This window comes from Bombus flavifrons, chromosome 16 (genome assembly GCF_040668555.2).
Source record: "Bombus flavifrons isolate JBK064 chromosome 16, iyBomFlav1_principal, whole genome shotgun sequence".
Classification (NCBI taxonomy): Eukaryota; Metazoa; Arthropoda; class Insecta; order Hymenoptera; family Apidae; genus Bombus; species Bombus flavifrons.
Window position 1 is genome coordinate 7,435,075 of NC_138457.1, and position 19,880 is coordinate 7,454,954.

At 40.0% G+C, this 19,880-nt stretch overlaps 1 protein-coding gene and 1 long non-coding RNA gene across 6 annotated transcripts in view; one reads left to right on the forward strand and one right to left on the reverse strand.

Moving 5' to 3' along the window:
* The window catches only part of LOC138188018 (uncharacterized), a 131,237-nt gene that overhangs the window by 109,137 nt on the left and 2,220 nt on the right, over nt 1-19,880 (forward strand). For 3 of the 5 annotated variants that reach the window (XM_069129386.1, XM_069129384.1, XM_069129387.1), the window contains exons 2-5: nt 15,123-15,328; nt 16,292-16,427; nt 17,071-17,210; nt 18,400-18,667. In XM_069129386.1, coding sequence (XP_068985487.1) covers nt 15,140-15,328; nt 16,292-16,427; nt 17,071-17,210; nt 18,400-18,667 — 733 coding nt within the window. In that variant the 5' untranslated portion in view covers nt 15,123-15,139. Of the gene's footprint in view, nt 1-4,969; nt 5,161-15,122; nt 15,329-16,291; nt 16,428-17,070; nt 17,211-18,399; nt 18,668-19,649; nt 19,784-19,880 lie in introns of those variants that run through there. The other 2 variants (XM_069129385.1, XM_069129389.1) reach the window with 2 other exon arrangements.
* Nucleotides 7,728-13,762, reverse strand: LOC138188027 (uncharacterized). The gene is made up of 5 exons (XR_011175326.1): nt 13,541-13,762; nt 13,060-13,110; nt 11,827-12,118; nt 10,014-10,191; nt 7,728-9,720 (listed from the first exon to the last, which is right to left on the reverse strand). It is a non-coding gene; the product is annotated as an uncharacterized LOC138188027 (long non-coding RNA).

Below are 19,880 nucleotides of genomic sequence, written 5' to 3' on the forward strand. Positions count from 1 at the left end.
ACCATTTAATATCGTACACGACCGATCGAAATAGTTGATCCGACGGTTCCACCGAATAATCTTAGCCCATTTCACTGTCCTGTAGCATTAAGTCTTGTTTTAACTCGAGGTAACTTACATTGACGCGGATTAGAATCTAGAGTTTGTTCAATGGTCAAGTTACGATGTTTGATCTAGATTAGGTCTGAATCACAATGTTAGGTCTGGGTTATAGTGGTAGACTTATGGTTTATGGGATGTTAGGTTTACGTTAGAGACCACGTTACAGTGTTAAGCTATGCTGTGTTTATTCTGGACACGAAATTATAGTGTAAAGCTGTACTAGGCTTGAGTTAAGTTCGAATTAGAGTTCCATTTGGTCTGAATTATATCTGACTCATGGTTAGCTTTGTATTAGTCGCCTATTAGCGTAAGTCTCTAAGTTAGAGACTCAAGTTTGGGATAAACCGAGTTTATATTAGATTTGACTTTAAATTATATCTATTTATATAGTGAGTCTGTTATTTATGGTAAATTTATGTTAAATCCACGTTAGAATTTTCAAGACACAGCTAAGTATATATGCTGTCAGATCTGAATTATGTTTACATAGAATCTCAGCTGGATCTTCAGTTAGGTCTGCTTTAAGTCTGTGTTACTCTGAAATCTATAGAAACTAACTTTGGGTCGGATCGATATCTGATCTATATTAGGACCTAATTGCTATTCCAAAATGTTCCACAATGTATATATTGTCATAGCGGATTAGTTGGTCCATAAAGATCTGGTCTGGAAATAAAGATACATCTAGCTAAAATTAAATAAATGTCCTGGCACTTCTCAGCAGTAATCTATCGAAGCTAGATTAAAATAGTTCTAACATAGATCTTGCGTGTTCCAAGATACGTTTAAAAATGTGATCCAACCAGACAATTTCTACCGAATCACTGATTATCCAGAAGCGTCGAGCTTATTCAGGAGTCTGACTGTCAGTTCTACTCTCAGTTAACCGATTCCCCCACCATGAGCAGGCTAGCTACTTCTACATATACATACACACATCTATATAAACCCTTATATGAAGATATGAGTCCCTTATACTACTAGATACAGTATACGTAACTCCAACCTAACCTCACTATGAACAAGCTAGCAACCATTATACAGGGTGGTTGGTAACTGGTGGTACAAGCGGAAAGGGGGTGATTCTACGCGAAAAAAAAAGTCGAAGATATAGAATAAAAATTTTGTTTTTAATTTTTCCATCGAGACAACGATCTACAGTGAGATCCGTTATAACGAGACATGATAAAGTGCACGCGTACCGAGCGAAAATTCAAAACCGATTTTCTCGAAAACAAAGCCTCAAACGAAAAATTTTTATTCTATATTTTCGACTTCTTTTTTCGCGTAGAATCACCCCCTTTCCGCTTGTACCACCAGTTACCAACCACTCTGTATATACGTGTGTGTCACTCGTCTCTCGTGTCGATTCGACGCCAGATTTTTCCGATAAAGGATTATGTTATTCGGCTATATATAGAACAATTTTTCTGAAGCTTGTCGACTTTGACGTGCGATTGAAATCCGATACTTCTGAAGGAAAATTAATGTGAATGTGTGCGAATGACAAAGAGCAAAATCAATTATTTATACTTTTATTCATTGATGTTTTACCATTATTCCAATTTGACACACGACGAGGGGCACATTGAGTTGTGAAAATAACGAACACGCGAAGAGAAGAAGGAGCCGCCAGTTCGACACCTAACCTGTACAAATCTCATATAATTGTACAAGCAACCAGTCACCAGAAGAACGACAATTTTTCTCCGACTCGAAAGAGGCCAACGACGAGACAGACAATTTCTCGCGCGTCCCAAAGTTTTCCCTGCGACGTCTCGCGGTAATAACGGGGAAGACGTCGCGTGCTTTCGACCGCTTAAACGGTGACGAGTAATAAAGGGTGTTGCGAGCTGACACGTAACGCGTCGAGGGTCGTCGACACATGGGACGTGCTCTACAGTGGGATTTCGGAATTTCTAGAGATCCTCGTGCCACGCTCCTATATGGCGAGTTCGCCATTCGCTGACCCTCTCCCCCCCCCCTCCCCACCCCTGAAATTTCACCCTTGCTTTTCTGCCTATTACGAGATTCGATTTGGACTACTTAATATTCATGCGATCTTGAATTATAAGAGCGCTTTTGTCATGGAGATTCGTGAAGCGTAACTAAGGGTGTTAATATTGGAAAGACCAGTTGCGTGATCTTCGTCCATCGACGAATCAATAAAGATTATTAAGATGATAAAGGTTATTTACTTTATATTTGGACGTCTTACGAAATTACGCATTTGAAATGTCCCGCTTAAAATTATCGTCCAATACCGGTCAATTATTTAATTGGTTGATTCTTCTAAATATAGATTTTTATTCGAATTTTATTTTCACATATATTGCAAGTAAAATAATTAATATTTTCTTGGTTATCCGACGGGTGTTCAGCCGTCTCTGAGCCATTTTATTTTCGACGAGTAGCTTCAAAGCTGCATTCATGTTCGCCTCTGCCCATTTTGCTTTTTTCTGTTTTGAAATTTCAGACATTTCTCCTTGGCGAAAGGTAGAAGAGAGGTTAAATGAACATCTAATTTAATTTCAATCGCCAACAGATTGAACCTACAGATAAAGAAGGTTTCGATCGTGCCGGTCGACGGTTGGATAGTCGATACTAACAAACACGGGGGAACGTTGTAGAACGTTATATATAATATATATAGTATACAAAAAAAATTGCAAAACTGCTAACAAAACTTAATAGACTATATAATAGAACAAAATCACTTACTTAACTAAGAAACAAAATATTAACCCTAGAAAGTAACTTTTAACAGTCTGATGTAGCACTATCAATATAAAGTGTACTATTAACGTGTCAGAACAGCGAAAACAATAAAATAAACGACGTGGTTCCGAAATATGTTACACGAAATTGTTATATTCGTTTGTTCGTTCAAATAAAGTTGCTAATTAGCATCCAGTGTAAAAAGCCAGCACTAATTTCGGTCGGTATTGCACGACTCTGCTCGGTAGGTCGATGAACTCTTCGCGAAACAACTAAGTAAAAAAGATACAGTTACGGATAAAAAATAAAACCAAGACCACTCTGAAATCTGAGAAGCACAGTCGCCCAAAGGAGATTCCTAACCACCATAAGACGTTCCACTCGAAACAGGTCAAGTTTCGTTCGAGACACTTTTTGAAACGACCTATAGCTTCTGCGGAATATAACTGCGTGCGAAACTTCAAACGGGACACCCGATATATCGAACATGAACTGTAGACACTTTGCTGGAACCCACTTACGATATTAACAGAGGGACATAAAAAGAAAGGACACAAAATCGTCAGCGTGGAGGTTCGTCGACAGGCTCGTATCATTTCGTGGCAAAAAGCGTATCGATCGCTTGGCTAAGAACAAAAATAATGGAAGAGGTTATGTTGTACGATTCGCCTCGTATAGGTTAGGCTAAACTATATTAGGTGGCAGAAGCGAGAAATTCTACAAAGAGAAAAAAGTGAAAAAACGTGTTCTTCCCCGATGGAATTCGAACTGAAGCCGCAAAAAAGAGCAGACCCCTGTTTTCTTGCCCTTTTATCACGACAACCGCCATAACGCCCTTCCATTTTACGCCAATGTATGTATATATCGTAACAGAAGTAGATGGTCAAATGGTCGTTTCGAATACCGAATGGAATATTCATTCGTCTTTTATATTCTTTGGACATTAGTCGATAGCAGATAGATAATTTTAGTTAATTTTTTGACAAATTTGACGAGGGCAGATCTCTGCAAATTTCGTGTCCGACGCTGAACGAATATGACAGACTGCTGATTTGCGAATCATCGAGCAATTTGTAAATGTTCGTAATTATTATATTATATTTATATCCTTATAGCCAATTATCTCTCTATTAGAACAATTAGATTTAACAAAAAAAAAAAGAAATTCGAGTCATCGTTCGTGAGCTCCTTCTTTCTAACCTACAAAATAACTCGAACAATAGAAACGAGGATTTCCGACGGAAAGAAAAGTGCCAGTTTTAGTACTCGCGTCGTTCGTCCTTCGACCTAATTATCAGCGTCGTCGAATCCGATCAATTTTCTACGTTTACAAATTTCTACAACCAACGTAGCCTAACGTCGCTTCACGGCAGCGACCAAAACTTCGAAACAGTCTGGTAGATTTGGCGAAAAATTATGTCTTCTGGGTGAAATCCTATCGGGGAAACACGGTCCATGGAAAATTTCATACCGGAAGATTTTCGATCTGAAAAATCGGCGTTGTCAAATTTTGAACAGCTGCGAGCTGTTTGATGAGAGGACACTTGGGAACAGTGGCGGGATAAGCGACGGTTAACCCGAATACCTCGTGCCCTTCGGCTTGGAAACGATTCGAATGCGAATCTGCGGGATCTTGGTCGTTGCTGGAGGAACGAGCAAAGGGATGGGGTTGACACAGATCGGTGAAAATATTATTTTAATAGAGGTAGGGAAGTTGCCTCGGTGGTTGTAACGCGTTATCGAGTATCGTGCTACTCTCTAGAACTAATTACATAGTTAAAGAGTTAATTATTGCAGGAGAACGAGGCCGCGGTATGCGGAATCGTTGCAGCGTAATCTGCGTGCCCCGACGTACGGTTCCGTACACTTTGCCCTTCGAGCTTACGTGTCTTCTATTGGGTTGGCAACTAAGTGATTTTATCATTAGGTGGTAATGACAAAATCCGCAATCACTTAGTTACCAACCGGCGCAGCGGAATTGTTCTCGTTTCGTGTTTTAAATCGAGCTTCCGACCGACCACGATCCAAGTTAGATCACCGATAGATAAACGAAGGATCGATAGAGCTTGTGCGACAAGTTTAACCTTGCCATTGTCCAGGACATTGTCACAGTCGATCGATTCGTTGTATTCGTTTGCTTTAGAACGAACAGCGAGGATCCTTTGTGTGCAGTCGTGTAGTGAGATTATCGAGAAGCAGAGATTAAGTAGGCGAAGTAACTGTCTAGCGGGACAAAGTGCAGAAACAAAATAATAATTACCAGGCCGCTTCTAAAAATTTCACATGACAACGAAGCGTGTATTTTTACACGATGGAAGTTTGCTACTGACGTCGCCATCGGTTCTTTCACACTCATATAGTGTCCAATGATAGATATATATAACACGACCTGAACGTGAAATTACAAATTCACAATGCATGTTGATATTTTTTTACAGCGTAGTATCGTTTATGTTATAACTTTATTTAGTCATAACTGATATTGTAACTTTTTAATTAATTTTAACACCACTTGGTTTGGTTGGTTGATTGGTGTATTTCATTATATACTGCACTTTATAAAAGCGGTGAAAGTGGCGCAATTAATTGGGAACGATTCCAGCTAAACAATAACTGATAATAATAATAAAAAAAAAAGATCACCCTATTCGGTTGGTTATGTGTTAAGAAGTACAGTTACTTCCGGAAAAAAAATATAAAAATAGATTGCTAAATATATACAACTATATGTAAAACTAACAATTATTCTAATTTGATTGTTCAACGTATAAAATTCGTACCGATATTCCTATATCAGATCTTACACAACCAATCCTTGGGATTCACTCGATGGATTAGTTTATAAACTCGTCACATTCCCTCTATCGGCAGCACATACCTGCTTATTTGGCTTGAAAAGTGCACGTTCACCGGGGGTTTCCCCTATGGCCGCACATAAATTTACGATGTCCCACGAAACGGTCATCGATCTCGCAACGAAGAAGGAAACCGAGACCCACCCTATCTCTGGTGTCGTTTATTACTATTATTAAAACGTCTCCTTTCTTCCTTTTTTCTTTCTTGTTCCACGGCCACACGTGACCAAAGGGCGCGTGAGGCGAATTGGAGGGTAAAAAAGACCCGATGGAGCTTCTCGTTTTCTCTCTCGACTTATGGTTTCCCCCGATATCGATACACCTCCCACCTCTTCTCTTCAATCGATTCACTCACTCCCAGTCTGTGACTCGCAGTCGTCACCAAGTTTTTCACTTTGTAGACTTTCAGCCGCGTGGGTACACGCTGGACGATGCTTACGGATTATCGAAGATGTTATTGGGTTGGCAATAAAACCATCAAAATCCTTCGATTCTCTCACTTACAGCGTCCGTCCTCCACGACTATTCGTTTCATTCGTTTCGTCGACCATCGAAGATTCGATAGTATCGGCATGGCAACTAAGTGATTGCGGATTTCGTCATTACCACCTAATGATATTGTCCGCGATCACTTAGTTGCCAATCCAATAACGTAAACAAGACGTATCCTTATGGGACCGAGCCGAAGCGTTTCGACGATAAAAACAACTCGTTTAGTAACCTGATACCGCTGTTAGCCACGATGTGGAAACGTAAGACGATGTCGAAGTCCGCCGACAGTAAACACTCGCGTGTCTCCTTTTGTCATCGAAGGTTCTCATTACCACGACCTCGTAACTAAAGACATACGACACCGTTTGCCCTTTGCAATGGTCAAACGGTAGCAGGTAGCCGATGCTGGCTGGCATTTAGTTGGCTTCGCTCACGGAACGTACGTGTACGATTTCCGTAAAACAACACCACGACGAAATTAACCGACTGTCCAGACACCGATGGGGTTACCGCGATGACACCTGCGAGATTCCTTTTTTCCCTCTTTCTACTCTTTTTCTCTCCTTCTCTCTCTCTCTCTCTCTCTCTCACTCTCTCTCTCTCACTCTCTCTCTCCAGCTTCCCTATTCTGTGCATGGGCCGCGTTTCATTTCTCGTTTCACCGACCCTTCGACGAAAGAGCAGGGCTTCCTCTGGGGAGACACGATCCTGGAGAGATCCAATTGTCCACGCGGATTTCTCGTCTTTTTCTCTCGCTCTTTCTTTTTTCTTCTCTCATTCGATACGTGCCACCGGTGTCTGATCGCTTTAAAGGCCTCCAGCTTGGATTAAGATGGCGCCCGTGTGGCTCGTATCCGCGTATAATCCGAAAGGTTTGTCCCGTGGTAACAGAGACGCGCCACGCTGGTCGACAGTCCGAATCTCCGCGTTTATCGCGTTCGTTCGATGGATCAATTAGCCCCCTTGACTTTGGTCGACAGGATGGTTCGCTTAATCAGAACGGCTGATAGGTGAAAGAGACGCAGAGGGGTACTTGGGATGACAATTTCTTGGAAGCCACATCAAGCACAGATTCCATCAACTGCAAGTTTGACCTTTCATGTTGCATAACAAAGGAAACTACTAGCTACGGATAACTAACTTTCTCTCTCTATCTCTTTCTCTTGCTGGCTTCGCTTAGTCTTTGTATCTACTTGCAAGATTAATTCTATGCGATTAACGAGAGATTCTGCGTTTCGTTAACCACTGTGCGGACGAATTTGGGTAATCAGAAACGTAACAGGAGTTGCAGGAACTGTTAGTCCTGTCTCATTTGATGGAGGAACTCGTGTTACACGGTGCTCTCTTGATTTAATGACTGCCAGCAAAGATTCCAATGTTCGCTCTCGTGCGCCAGGTTTACCATGGAAAAAGTCCTCTGCGACTAGTCAAACAGCAAAAAGCAAAATCCACACGAGCATAGTCAGAAGCCAAGAGAGCAGGTCTGGCCTCGTGCAAGCTGAAATGGATTATTCGCGCTATTCGGCGTTTGTTTTACCAACAGAGACCCGAACAATGAAGGTAATAAAGCGGAACAAGTCAGTTGCTTCAAGCAAGCTTCCTCTTTCACTATTCTGCCGGTTAAAAATTCTCCAAAAATTCACTCGCAAAGAAAAATGTATCTGGAAGAAAGTCTGTACGTGGCACGTCTTAGTTGCAGAGAAAACTCAGGGTTTCATTCGTTTAGATAGATTATATGGTCAAAGGGTCAAGAGACAAATAACTAACGTTTATCGACACTTGCATTTTTCTATTTTATTTGCATATTTCATTGGTACGTGGAATATTTTCCAACAAAAAGATCAGAACTCTTTAATTTTGGCATTTTCGGTGTTTTCTAGAACTGTAATTTATTTTTCCATAAAATGACTGATTCATTTTTTTGCTTAATTTCAATTGCAGTCCAATAATTGGCAGATAAAGTAGATCTCTGAAATGTCCTAAGTGCAAAAACGACTGAGTTCTTGGCCTCGAGCGTGTAAATTAGAGATTTCAAGTTTCGTTAACCGCTGTGTAAATGAATTTGAGGACGTAGAAGTGTAACAGGGCTTGCAAGAAGAAGCCCTTCTTCGCCTTCTGCCTGATATAATGACTTCGAGCAAAGATTCCAACACTCCGTTCACGGACCCCACCCGTGCCAAAACCCAAGTCAAACAGCCGAAGCCAAAATCCACATGATCAAATCCGATAGTCGAGAGGATTTCCAGAATCTTCTGGAACCGAGTTTATTTCATTAACAGAGGCCAAAACGAGGGAGCAACGAGGGCAGTAATAGACCATCGAGAAAATCATCCACGTGTAGAGAAGAAAGCTCCATTATTATCCGAAGTGATGTGGACCGTACCTACCTCGGATAATGCGGGGAACTTTGTTAGCTTCCACGAGCCGTACAATAAACTCGTAAAAAACATTTTGATAACATAATCGTGTATTTGGGTTTAATTGATTATTCAATCGGTTGAAAGTTTGATTTAATCGCTTTCACGATACCCGACTGTATTTATGCTTTCGTACTTTTCGTGTTAAAATTTGGAACAAAAAAAAGTGAGGGGGAAAAAAGAAAAAAAAACAAAGAAAGAACAAAGCTACGGTAAAGTTCGAGGCACTTCGGATAATACGGAAGTTCGGTTAAACGGGACTCGGATAACCGACACTACACTGTACGTACGGTGCAACCTATCGGTTTAAGGATCAATCAGAATCGATCCGACCCACAGGTAGAATAGGCTCGGTCGAACGCGTAATTAGGAGAATTTTACCCAGGCTCCGGCCAATGTTCACCGTTTATCAGGCAAATCGGAATTGCTTCGCGTTCGTTGGAATAATATCGAAGGTTAGGTAAGGAGGTACGTCGTCGCCGACCTAATTAACGACGACGTCGGAGGCGCACCGATTCTCTCTCTCTCTCTCTCTCTCTCTCTGTCTGTCTCTCTCTCTCTCTCTCTGTCTCTCTCTTTCTGTTTGAAAGTTAAAGTGCTCAGGCGATCCAGGCTCGATAAAAGCGACCCTGCGCGCCCTTATTCATCCCCGTTTCTGGTATACCAATACACGAGCCTGGAGCGACGGCGTGACACGGTGCAGGCGCCGCGACGCGTGCAATGACTGACTCACAGAACAAATCAGACCCCCTGCCGTTCAATATGCATGAGTTATCATTGGTAACGGAACAGGAATGAATCATATTTCGCGACGTTCTCAGCCGGCACTCGTTATTTCACCTCACCCTTCTTCCTCTTCATTTTTTCTTTCTTTTCTTCTTCTTTTTTTCCTTTTTCTTCTAATCGAAACGATCGACTAACCTCGACTCCTAAAGGACTAGGAACCTTTCAGACGAGCGTACGACGATTTGGTTTCGACTTCTTCTTTGGTTTAGTACAGGCAGAGGGGCGAGAGGGCGGCAACAGCGTGTGCCGCGGTGGTGTTAGTCGAAGTGAAACCGGAGAACCCTTCCTCTTGCTTACACGGGAACACTTGGACGCGGGATTGATTCTTCGATAAGGAGTCGACGGAGAAACTGTTGACAAAGGAATTTTTCTGTTAGAAAGTGACGTTTATGCGACACGTAGCACGTAGCCACTGACGGAGTTTCTTTCAACGTATTTACGACGCGCGTCTTTAGCGTCGAAATTATTGCACTCGAGTAGGCGTTCTCGGCCATTCGTAAAGTAATGACTTTGTCAAAAAACGGGAATTAGAGAAGTTTTGATAATTGTATGCAACGTTGGAAGATGATGGATACGTATCGTATTCTTTATTCGCTTTTGTGTCGAATATTTTTGAAATATAGTTGCTTGTTACTGTGTATACCTGATAGAAATTTCCTTTTACTTCCTACGTAGAACACGGGATATTTTTAATCTCGCACATATGCAATCTTCTTAACCCTCCGCCGGCAATATAGTTTCTTTTTTTTTCATTAACACGATCAGCATCATGGATCTTTCAGTCCCTGGCCTGATTTCTTATCGTGTTAGGCTTTGGAAATCTGAAAAAATTCCCAGGTACTTATTGTAGTATTTAATTCACTATTCAAGTGATGCCAAGTATTTCAACAGTAAGAATAAAAATAAAACGTGGAAAGTTATGAAGAAATGGGAATTTCTTTGGAAATACACGGTTTTGTGTTAAACAAATATTTAAAAAGAAAAAATGGGTTTTACCCGTAAAACTATGATCTTTAAAATTCATATATGTATGGTCTTTAATTAACTACGCTAACGTGCGAATCAGGATACAGCCCTTTAATTATTTCATCTATTCTCAGAAGCAATTCAGAGTTATAATACGCGACGAACAAAAGGAGGCAAACGAAGGTTCGAACGACAGGAAATACAAGAGTGAAATAATGGCGTCGTTGGTGGCACACAGTGACAGGCGTTAAAGAAACGTCTAATGTTTTTACAGTTCCGTATCTTTTCTACTCCCAGTAGCCGACTTTCCTTTTTTTTCTCCCCACCCCCTGCCTCTCCCTCCCCCCACCCTTTTCACTCTCCCGCTCGTTATCGAGCCTTCTTATCTCTCTTTCATTCTCTCCTCCGTCGTCTTCACACTTATCACGGTTTTCCCTTCCCTTTTCCCTTTCACTGGCGACGCTACGCCATTTACATCGCCATTCACGTCCACCCTGCCCTTCTTTCTTATCGTCCTCTCCCTTTCTGCCTCCTTTAATAACCACTCGCGTCCGCTATCTTCCTCGGACAACAGCCACACGTAGCCACTACCGCGTGATTTCTCTTCTTTTCTTCCCCCCACTCCCCCTTTTCTTCGACAGTCACACCCTCGTTCAACCCTGGATTCAAACGAAAGGCAACCCTTTGTCAATCGAAAAGAAGCCACTGGACAAGGTAACAAGCGACTTCCAGGCCGATGGGAAAATATTTGCTGTAAGGGGAGCGCCCGCGAGAAACACGTCCCTAGGGATTTTAAATACGGTCCAGACTGAAAGCACCGGACAAACCCCGGGAACTCGGTCATATCCGCGTTTCTAGTCGATCGTTCAAAGTTCGTTGTGTGATGCTTTCTTGGGGCTACCATGGTTGACAGATTCGACTTTTTATTGATAGGTTGGTAAAAGATTTAGGGTGGAGCAATTTTTGTGTCCAGGAGATTGATTGGTTCGTTTGGCACGCGATTTAACGCAGATACAGTGATTTATACTTTAAACAGTTGTTGTTATCCCTATGAATGCATAAACATCTAGTCGCCTGTTGATGACAAATATACGCCGGCTACTCTCTCTCTGAGGTTCACAGACTCTCGTTTTCTCAGATTTTCACCGTTCGTGGACAGATGCATTCAGAGATTACTTATATTTTAGATACTATTACTCTAAACAGTAGCGCTTAGTTCACAATTATCGTTACATTCTGGGGAATTTCCTGTCAGAATTTCCCTAATTGTCGCTGTAATCGTCTAAGCAATGTGATATCCTAATAAGACCGATGAAAAACAACGAGACATTCGTTGAATTCTTTGGTCATTTATGTGGAGCGTGAAAGAAGAGGAAACGAGGACAACGCACGTTGAGATAGTAAAATCTCCCCTTCGTCTTGTTTCGTATTTTCAACTATGTCGTATCGAAGTTCTTCTGTTTAATCACAGAAAGAATTGCGTTTGTTACCAAATTTAATCGTTACGTGGCGCTTGGATCGCTGCATCAACGGGACCGATAAATGCAGCCCGCCCCGGGCATTCGTGGAATAATTGGATCGGTTTTTGCAATTGTGAATCACGGCCCTCGACAATCAGAGGAACAAGACTTTTTCTCTTCCGTCCACGCGACTTTTCCGGATCAGATACCACGGTGTGCTGCCTTATCTTCAAAGAATGCCACTCTTTTCCTTCGCGTAGTCTCATGCCATCCTTTCTGTGTCCTTTCTTCCCTTCCGATTCCTCGTAACCTTTGTTTAGGCCTTTGAAGACGGAAATAAAGAACCACGAGAAAGACGAAAGGTGTATTCTTTGTCTTGTGGATATCTTAGATATTGAGAATATCGTAGAACATGTATTAAAAAGCAATTAATGCGATTTGTTTGGAATTTTTAGAAAATTATTATTTTTTTTAGTACCAACAATCGGTAAACTGGCTCACGCAATCAAAGAGTATTCCAATTTAATTTTAACAATTTTTCGATGGTTCTTAGTGCCTTTTGACATTTTATGGTTGTTGAATTGTGCTCGCTAATGACGGTAGACTATCTTATCGACGGAATCAAAGGAAAGTGTTCGAAATCCATTCCGATGAAATTTTTCTCCGTTACAAAGTAAAAGCAATAATTATACGCTTTGCGAATTGGAGAATCCTCGAGCAGAAATTGTTGAAGAATAACAGTGGCAGAAAGAAAAGAGAGAAAGTTGACGGACTCGGCTTTAGATTAAAGTGTCTTGCATTTACGCAGACGTCGAGATTCCCTCTTTTTCTCTGTTCTGGAACACCTAACAATGATTCTTTCTCTTACTGCGAGAGGAGATAATTCTCTTTGTTGCAGAGTGTGCCCTTAATGTCGGCCGATTTCGTAGTTAATGCCAGTCGCGTTTAAAAGTAATGGGGCTAAAAAAGTCGAGGAAAATGAAATCGAAGCGTGCCACGAGATAAACGACAGGAACGGTTCTTTATTCTTTTATTTCTGTTGTAATTTCTGGAAAACTATCTCTCTCTCCCCCTCCCCTCCTCTCTTTCTCTCTCAGAAAGACTGACTAACGACGAGTCCACGAACTGTATAAATTGATATCCAAACTGGTTTGTACGTGGATTATCTAATTTTAATTGCTCGTGTTTCGCGAAAATCTACGGCCATAAATATTTTTATGGTAAAACAAATTTTCTAAATTACTCATTTAAAAATTTACTTACAAATTTACTCAATTACACGCTTGAAAAATTTCTTGGAACTTAAATTACTCCCTGCAAAAGGAACGAGGACTTAAGACTTATGAAATATTATAGATTTAAGTATTACATGAATAAATAAATGTGACAATGTTAATTCCTTTGTTTCGAACGAGAAGGTTGTTATTGTTAAGAGCATGCTAGGTCTTCGAAAAAAGATAACGACCTTTTTAACCTCATGTAACGTTAATGCGAAGATATTGAACGTATATTCAACGAGCATATTGTTTTAGAATATTTTCTATCAACGTTTACAATTAATTTGCAAGATATTTTCTCATTTTGCGAAATTTCCTCTGGGAACAAGCGATTATTCATACGTTGATAAATTATTAATATACGAAATTGATTCAAAATATCAAAACAGACGGATCGATAATTTATTCCACGTGAATCAAGTAACATAAATTCTAGAAGCTAAGGTATATAATATAATAGTAATTACCATTCGCGTACTTTAATTACCGGTTCAAATAATTACAAATTTATCGTCGAATTTCCTGAGGAAATTATATTCCTCGTAACGTTTCTATTTTTATAGTGCAAGTTCGTCAGAGTATTTCTGGAACATCCTAATTTTTATTGGCGACAAGATATTGACACTTGCGTCGAAAAATCACGAAAACGTCAAGCTTTCTCGTGATATACGACTTTAAGCGCTTTCCACTTTTTTCATACAATGCTTTACGCTGTTTTTCATAAACCTTGAAAAACATAGAAAAATTGAGCAATTCTATATATTATATAATATACTATACTATATAATATACTATAATATACTATATAATATATTATATAATAATTATTATATATTTATTATATATTAAATTATAATATATAATTGTACTTAATTTGCTATTTATTTTTGATACTTAATTTTGATAAGCAAGTACGAGTGAACAAATGATTTTGGGAGGAGGTTCGCGTGCGATGTAACACGGACGATCGCGTGGAGAACGCGGACGAGCGCGGAAAAACGCGACGTTTCATCAGTATCAGTGGAAGGTTAAAAGGCAATTCGATGGAATTGTTCTAGCGTTGCTGGGAACAGTGAGCAAACACGCGTGAGAATGGCTTCACGTTCCCAACGTTGAACGATTCATGCGACTATCGCTGTCACGCTGCAGTTTTCTCCTTTCAACCTCCGAGAATTTGTTAGGTCTCTTGCCCACTTGCAACTAGTTGCGCAACTTGCCGACTATCGCGACTGAAGTAAAACAGTATTTGGGCAGTCACAGCCTCGTAGGTGTGTGTCTTTAGGCGCAAAAACCATGAAATCTGACACCTTCGCTTCGGAGAGATTATACAATGATATTTCATCTGGACGTCGAATAAAAATCTGTATTCTCACATATAAATGTGTAGCGGCACTTGACAACAACTATGACCGGACGGCAACAGCGCAATGGTTTGCGTCTTTGATTACAAACATTCGGGACTCGAGTTCAAATCCCGGTGCCCGTAGTCCGATTTTTCTTCCGTGATATCTTAATGAGAAGAGAGCAGCAGTTTTTTCCTACAACATTATCAATCACAGTTTAGACAGAAGAATCGACTAATTAAATAATTTGTTCGGTACTGGACGGTAATTTTAATATTGAGACGCTTCAAACGCGCAATTTCGAACGATGCGAATATATAAAAATAACTGATCCCTTCCAGTATTAACACCCCCCTAGTTACGCTTCACGAATGTCTCTGACAAAAACGCTCTCATAATTCGAGACCGCATGAATATTAGGTACAAATCGAATCTCGTAAGAGGCAGAAAAGCAAGGGTGGAGTTTTGGAGGGTCAGCGAATGGCGAACCGCATGTATAAAGAACTTTAATGGCTCGGTGAAGAGCTCTCATAGTCTGTTAATAAGATCAAGGGAAAACTGTATTACGTGTGAAATTAGCATGGCGACATTCATACGATGTAGCTCATTCCCGAAAGTCGAAATCTGTCTCGTTACTTTTTAACAATTAATAATAATTTGCATAAACATTCACAGTATGCTAACTAGCATCAATTTGTGTTGCCAGGCACGGTAGCGTTGAGGATGCTGGAGCTGGTGGTCCCTCAGCACGTGGTCCGTGGCCAGAACATCAAATTGGAGTGCAACTTTAACCTGGACGGTGAGACGTTATACTCGGTAAAATGGTACAAAGACGGGAACGAGTTCTACCGATACGTGCCGCAGAACATGCCGCCTGTGCTCGTCTTTCAGCTGCCAGGTGTCACGGCGAACGTAAGAATCACGTTGTATTGATTTTTACCGCGTCTCGTGCCAATGCACCCCTCGCCTAGCTTATTCTATTTAAAGCGCATCGCTTCTCATTTTTATCGCGTTCTGTCGCCTGCGTTTCCATTCAGTCTTGCCCATTTCCGGTCTACGAATTTCTCTTCGGGCCTCCACCACGTACGGCCAACGAAATTCAGTCGGGAACAGTGTCCAGCTGTTTCACGAAACTGCACCTGTTCCCTTGGGCTACGTATCTTTCTCTTACAAGAGAAATTAGGGTTTGCGAATTTTTTATCAGCTAGCAGCTTGCTTTTAGCCTTTGGTGTTTAGTAATATGCCATCGTCGATATTGTTCACCTTTTTTATTTTCAGTATCCTAGGGATTTCAAGAATTTCTCTTTAGAGATCCTTAACATTTTGTAGGGTTGAATAGTTGTTAGGTCGTAGAAGATCTGCTCTTTTTTGAATGATTGATAAATAGATATTTATGCAATTGTTTCCACGAATAATTAAAATAGCAAGGCCTAGATAGAAGAGACTTGTTTCGCTTATAAACATTTTGCACTCGGATGTTCCCTCTGAGGGAATTCGAAGAGAAACTCGGTGATTATATAGCACAAAATTACTAAAGCTTCAAGCTTTTTTTAAAATATATGTTTCCTTGAAGTTTCATCTTCACGTTGTACCAAAGAACAAATAAAGGAACGAAAATTATGGCCAGAGTGCAAAGAATTAAATATTGTAATCGGTAAACTCCGGATATTTCAATCACAAAAAATGTTATTTCAATACATGTTGAGCATTCGCTTCTGGTAGCCTCATGAACTCTCACAGAAGAATGTTGATGGCAAGAATTTGCTATGAAAACCGCTGTAATCATGATAGCTGATTCGAGGAATAGTACAGGGGTCAATTGCAATGGGTTAATTGGTCCATGGCGCTACAGGGAGAATCATTGTCGTTTTTCAGATTCACAATTCGACCGAGAGATCGGTCGTTCTCTATTCCGTGAACCTAATGAGCACCGGAAGATACAGATGCGAGGTGTCAGCCGAGGCGCCATCCTTCCAAACGGTCTCCGATCACTCGGACATGCTGGTAGTGGGTAAGAAACGTTTACAGATCGTTGCATCAGTTGATCTTCCCCATCGCCAACCACACGACGAACGTTTTTTACGTCCTAACAAAAATACCAAACGTCCTTTCTGCTTCCCTCTAGCATGACAGGTCCACGTAGATTCACTATTAGTTCCATCCCATTTACTATTAAAAAAAAATAAGTTAATTTTAACCTGTGTAGCTTCTTCCTCTTCTTTGTTTTTGCAGGATTTATATATAAACATAACATTTTTTAACTATTTTTCTGTGATTTTCATCTTAATTTTATACTTACCATCGTGAAAAACGAAACGTTAGATATAAAATTTGTTGACTTTTATTTTTTGCAATAAAGAGTGAGGTAAATAACTTTGTAGTAAAATAGCATACCCTGTGTAGGGCTATTTTTCCTCCTTATCATTTCATCACCTGAAACTATTTTTAATTTTCTTTTAATTTTCTGATAATTTTTTAATATTATACGAATATCTCATTCTTGCAAACATTTTGAGATTTGATATTAATTCTATTTACTTACTTGGCTTGTTACTTTTCGTAAAATTACATAAACACGTACCTTTACATAACCTTACTCTTCCAAGAATTTAAGTACCTCCGAGAGAAAAAAGAAAATGGTTAAAAACTTGCAGCCCTACCGGAAGACGGGCCCATTATCACCGGAAGGCCAGGAAGGCATCGTTATCAAGTCGGTGACGTGGTGCGGTTCAATTGCACTTCGGCGAAGTCTAAACCAGCTGCCATGCTCAGCTGGTTCATCAACGGGGACCCTGTAAGTAACTTATAACTGTTCCTAGTACTTGTCAGAAGCCATGAAATTCCGTGGGAAAAGTCCTGTGCGACATTTTTCTTATCGCTGCTTATCCGCTGTAATTACTCGCTTGCCATCAATTTCAACTTCTTTCAACACTGTCCACTGGGTGCCTACCGCAAGTATATTGATTTTCAGAATATAGCGTGTTGTTGGATCAAGGAACGGTATTCCGTTAATTGGACAACCGAGGCGGATCGTTTAAAGCAGCTAATTGAAGTGTTATAAATGATACCGGCCGTGTTGCACATTCGTTTTATTAGAACACCGCCATCTATGAGCATCTTTAATGACTACGTAACTCAAGTATCCCTTGTTCGTTAGTTTCCAATACATGGTAAACATTGATTCAGGACCTTCCTGCATCTAACACAATTTTAATGCAAGAATTTGAGATAGCGAATGATATTTTAGAAGTCGAAAGTATAACGATATGCTCCGAACATAAATTTTGGACATTTGATTGCTTAGAATCTAGAAGATTGCAGTTGGATTTCTTCTAGTTGGAAACCAGGAAATTCTTTAAGGATACACTAAACTATGTATAAAAAGTCGATAAATACATAATTGAAAAAAGGACCTAATAGGTTTCGTAATCAGATAGTTGAATTATTATGAAATTTTTCTATAAAAACTTTATAAAAAAATACAAAGGTCGGTAGGAATCCTTATTATTATCAATTCAATAAACCTAGAACCAAAGCAGGTACGCCCAATTTCCAATTTTGTCATGTGAATTCTTTTTCCAGAGAACTACTCAATTATTTATCCCTTCATCCAATTCGTCATTCTCTTTGTGCTCAGCCCGGTCTTTCTCCTAAAAGAACAATTGAACGAATCTTCCAGTCGACGTCCATTACCTGTTCCATAAATAATTACCTAGTCCAGGTACTGGTCAAACACCTGTTAATAAATCATTCGTGTGCTTTCACGTGCCTGCCATCTTTCGAAACGTTGCAGTCCCTCGAGTGCAGTCCAACTCGATCACAGGGTTAACGTAGCCGTAACTTATCCTGGTCAGGCTCGCTCGTCCAAAGTAGAATTGCAAATTCGACTTACTTCCCCTAAACACGCAGACACCTGCACGTGAAGAAGCAGACTTTTATATCTTTTTCTTTTTTTCTTTCTTGTTATTTTTGGTGGGATTCAGGTCGACACGCAATACTTGAGAGGGCCCCACATTACTGAGGTGGATCGCGAGGGTCTGGAAACCGCCGTGCTAGGTCTGGAGTTCCGTCTGCGTACGAAGCACTTCAAGAGGGGGGACCTGAAGATCAAATGCCTGGCAACGATAGCGACCGTATATTGGAAATCGAACGAGCTCAGCATAGAGGGTGAAAGGCCCCTCAAGATGCCGGTCATGGAGAGCAGGGAGACAAGGGCGCAAGGCCATACGCACGCGGAACATATCTTAGGAGGTAAGCGATGGAACACGAGCTGCTCGGTCGGTATACAGTTGTCGAAATTATTCGATCACTTGTCAAACCTTTCATGAGTATACAGTGGCTACAGAAGGAATTGACACATGCCCTTATTTTCTAATGAAGCGCTTCTTTGTTAGAATCTACATTTCATTTCCATAATATCGAATTACTAAATGATGAGAAATTTAACATACTTTAATTTAATTAATTAGTACGTACATGCTATGGCAATCGCAATGGTTTGCCAGTAGTTTTTGTAGCCATTATATTATGCGTTATACATAAAACATTTCCAAATTGGAATGGCAGTATAGTGACCAGTATAGGCTTGAAACAAATTCGAGAACAATTGAGATACATAGAAAGTATAAGGTATTTAGTATAAAGATATACATATCAAGCTAACATTTTTTTATATATCGCTTTTTGGATATCTTGCTCGGTTAGGAGCTTTTGCACACTACTGTATACCACGTTGTAACGCGAAGTAGAATCATAAAAAAAGTTATTATTTGGAACGGAAGGCATCGAAAATATAGAACGGCAGTTTTTCGTGGAAGCTTTCATTCTGAAGGAAAAGCATTCCGAAGAGATCGCTTAAGGACGCGTGCACTTGACGGAAAAGCCTCAGTGGTTCCCATTTCTTCTCGTTTATACAGTCCCGTTGAAAATGCATTTAAAAATTGTTTCGATAGAAAATTATTTGAAATTTGTGCAATATTAGTTCGTTTTTCATTATTACTTAATTATTTATTGTTTCGTGTAATGAATTGTATTATATATAAATTAAATTTATTGAAAATTTAGATTATTCAACGATTTCCGTGCTTTGCTTTGAAGCCTCTATTTTCCATATATCGATAAAAAATTCTGTCGGTAAAGAAAACAGCGATTCGATAATTTATCGATTAATGAGTAACCTTTTCGATTGAAGTGAATGGAACAATTAGTTTAGGTATGTCAAAGTCTTTTACAGAAACATGAGAACCGCTGTTATACTTCAGTTAACTCTTGGACAGCGAATTTGTGGATGGCGATGGCTAGGTCAACTTTGATACAGACATTTCACGTTTATACTCTTTAATGATATACTTGCGTGTTATCGTTTTATCAGATTATATATAAACAGTTTTATTTCTGGGATAAATATTATTATTACGTTGGGGTAAATATCGGAGAATTATATTTGAAAGTGTTATTAAAAAAT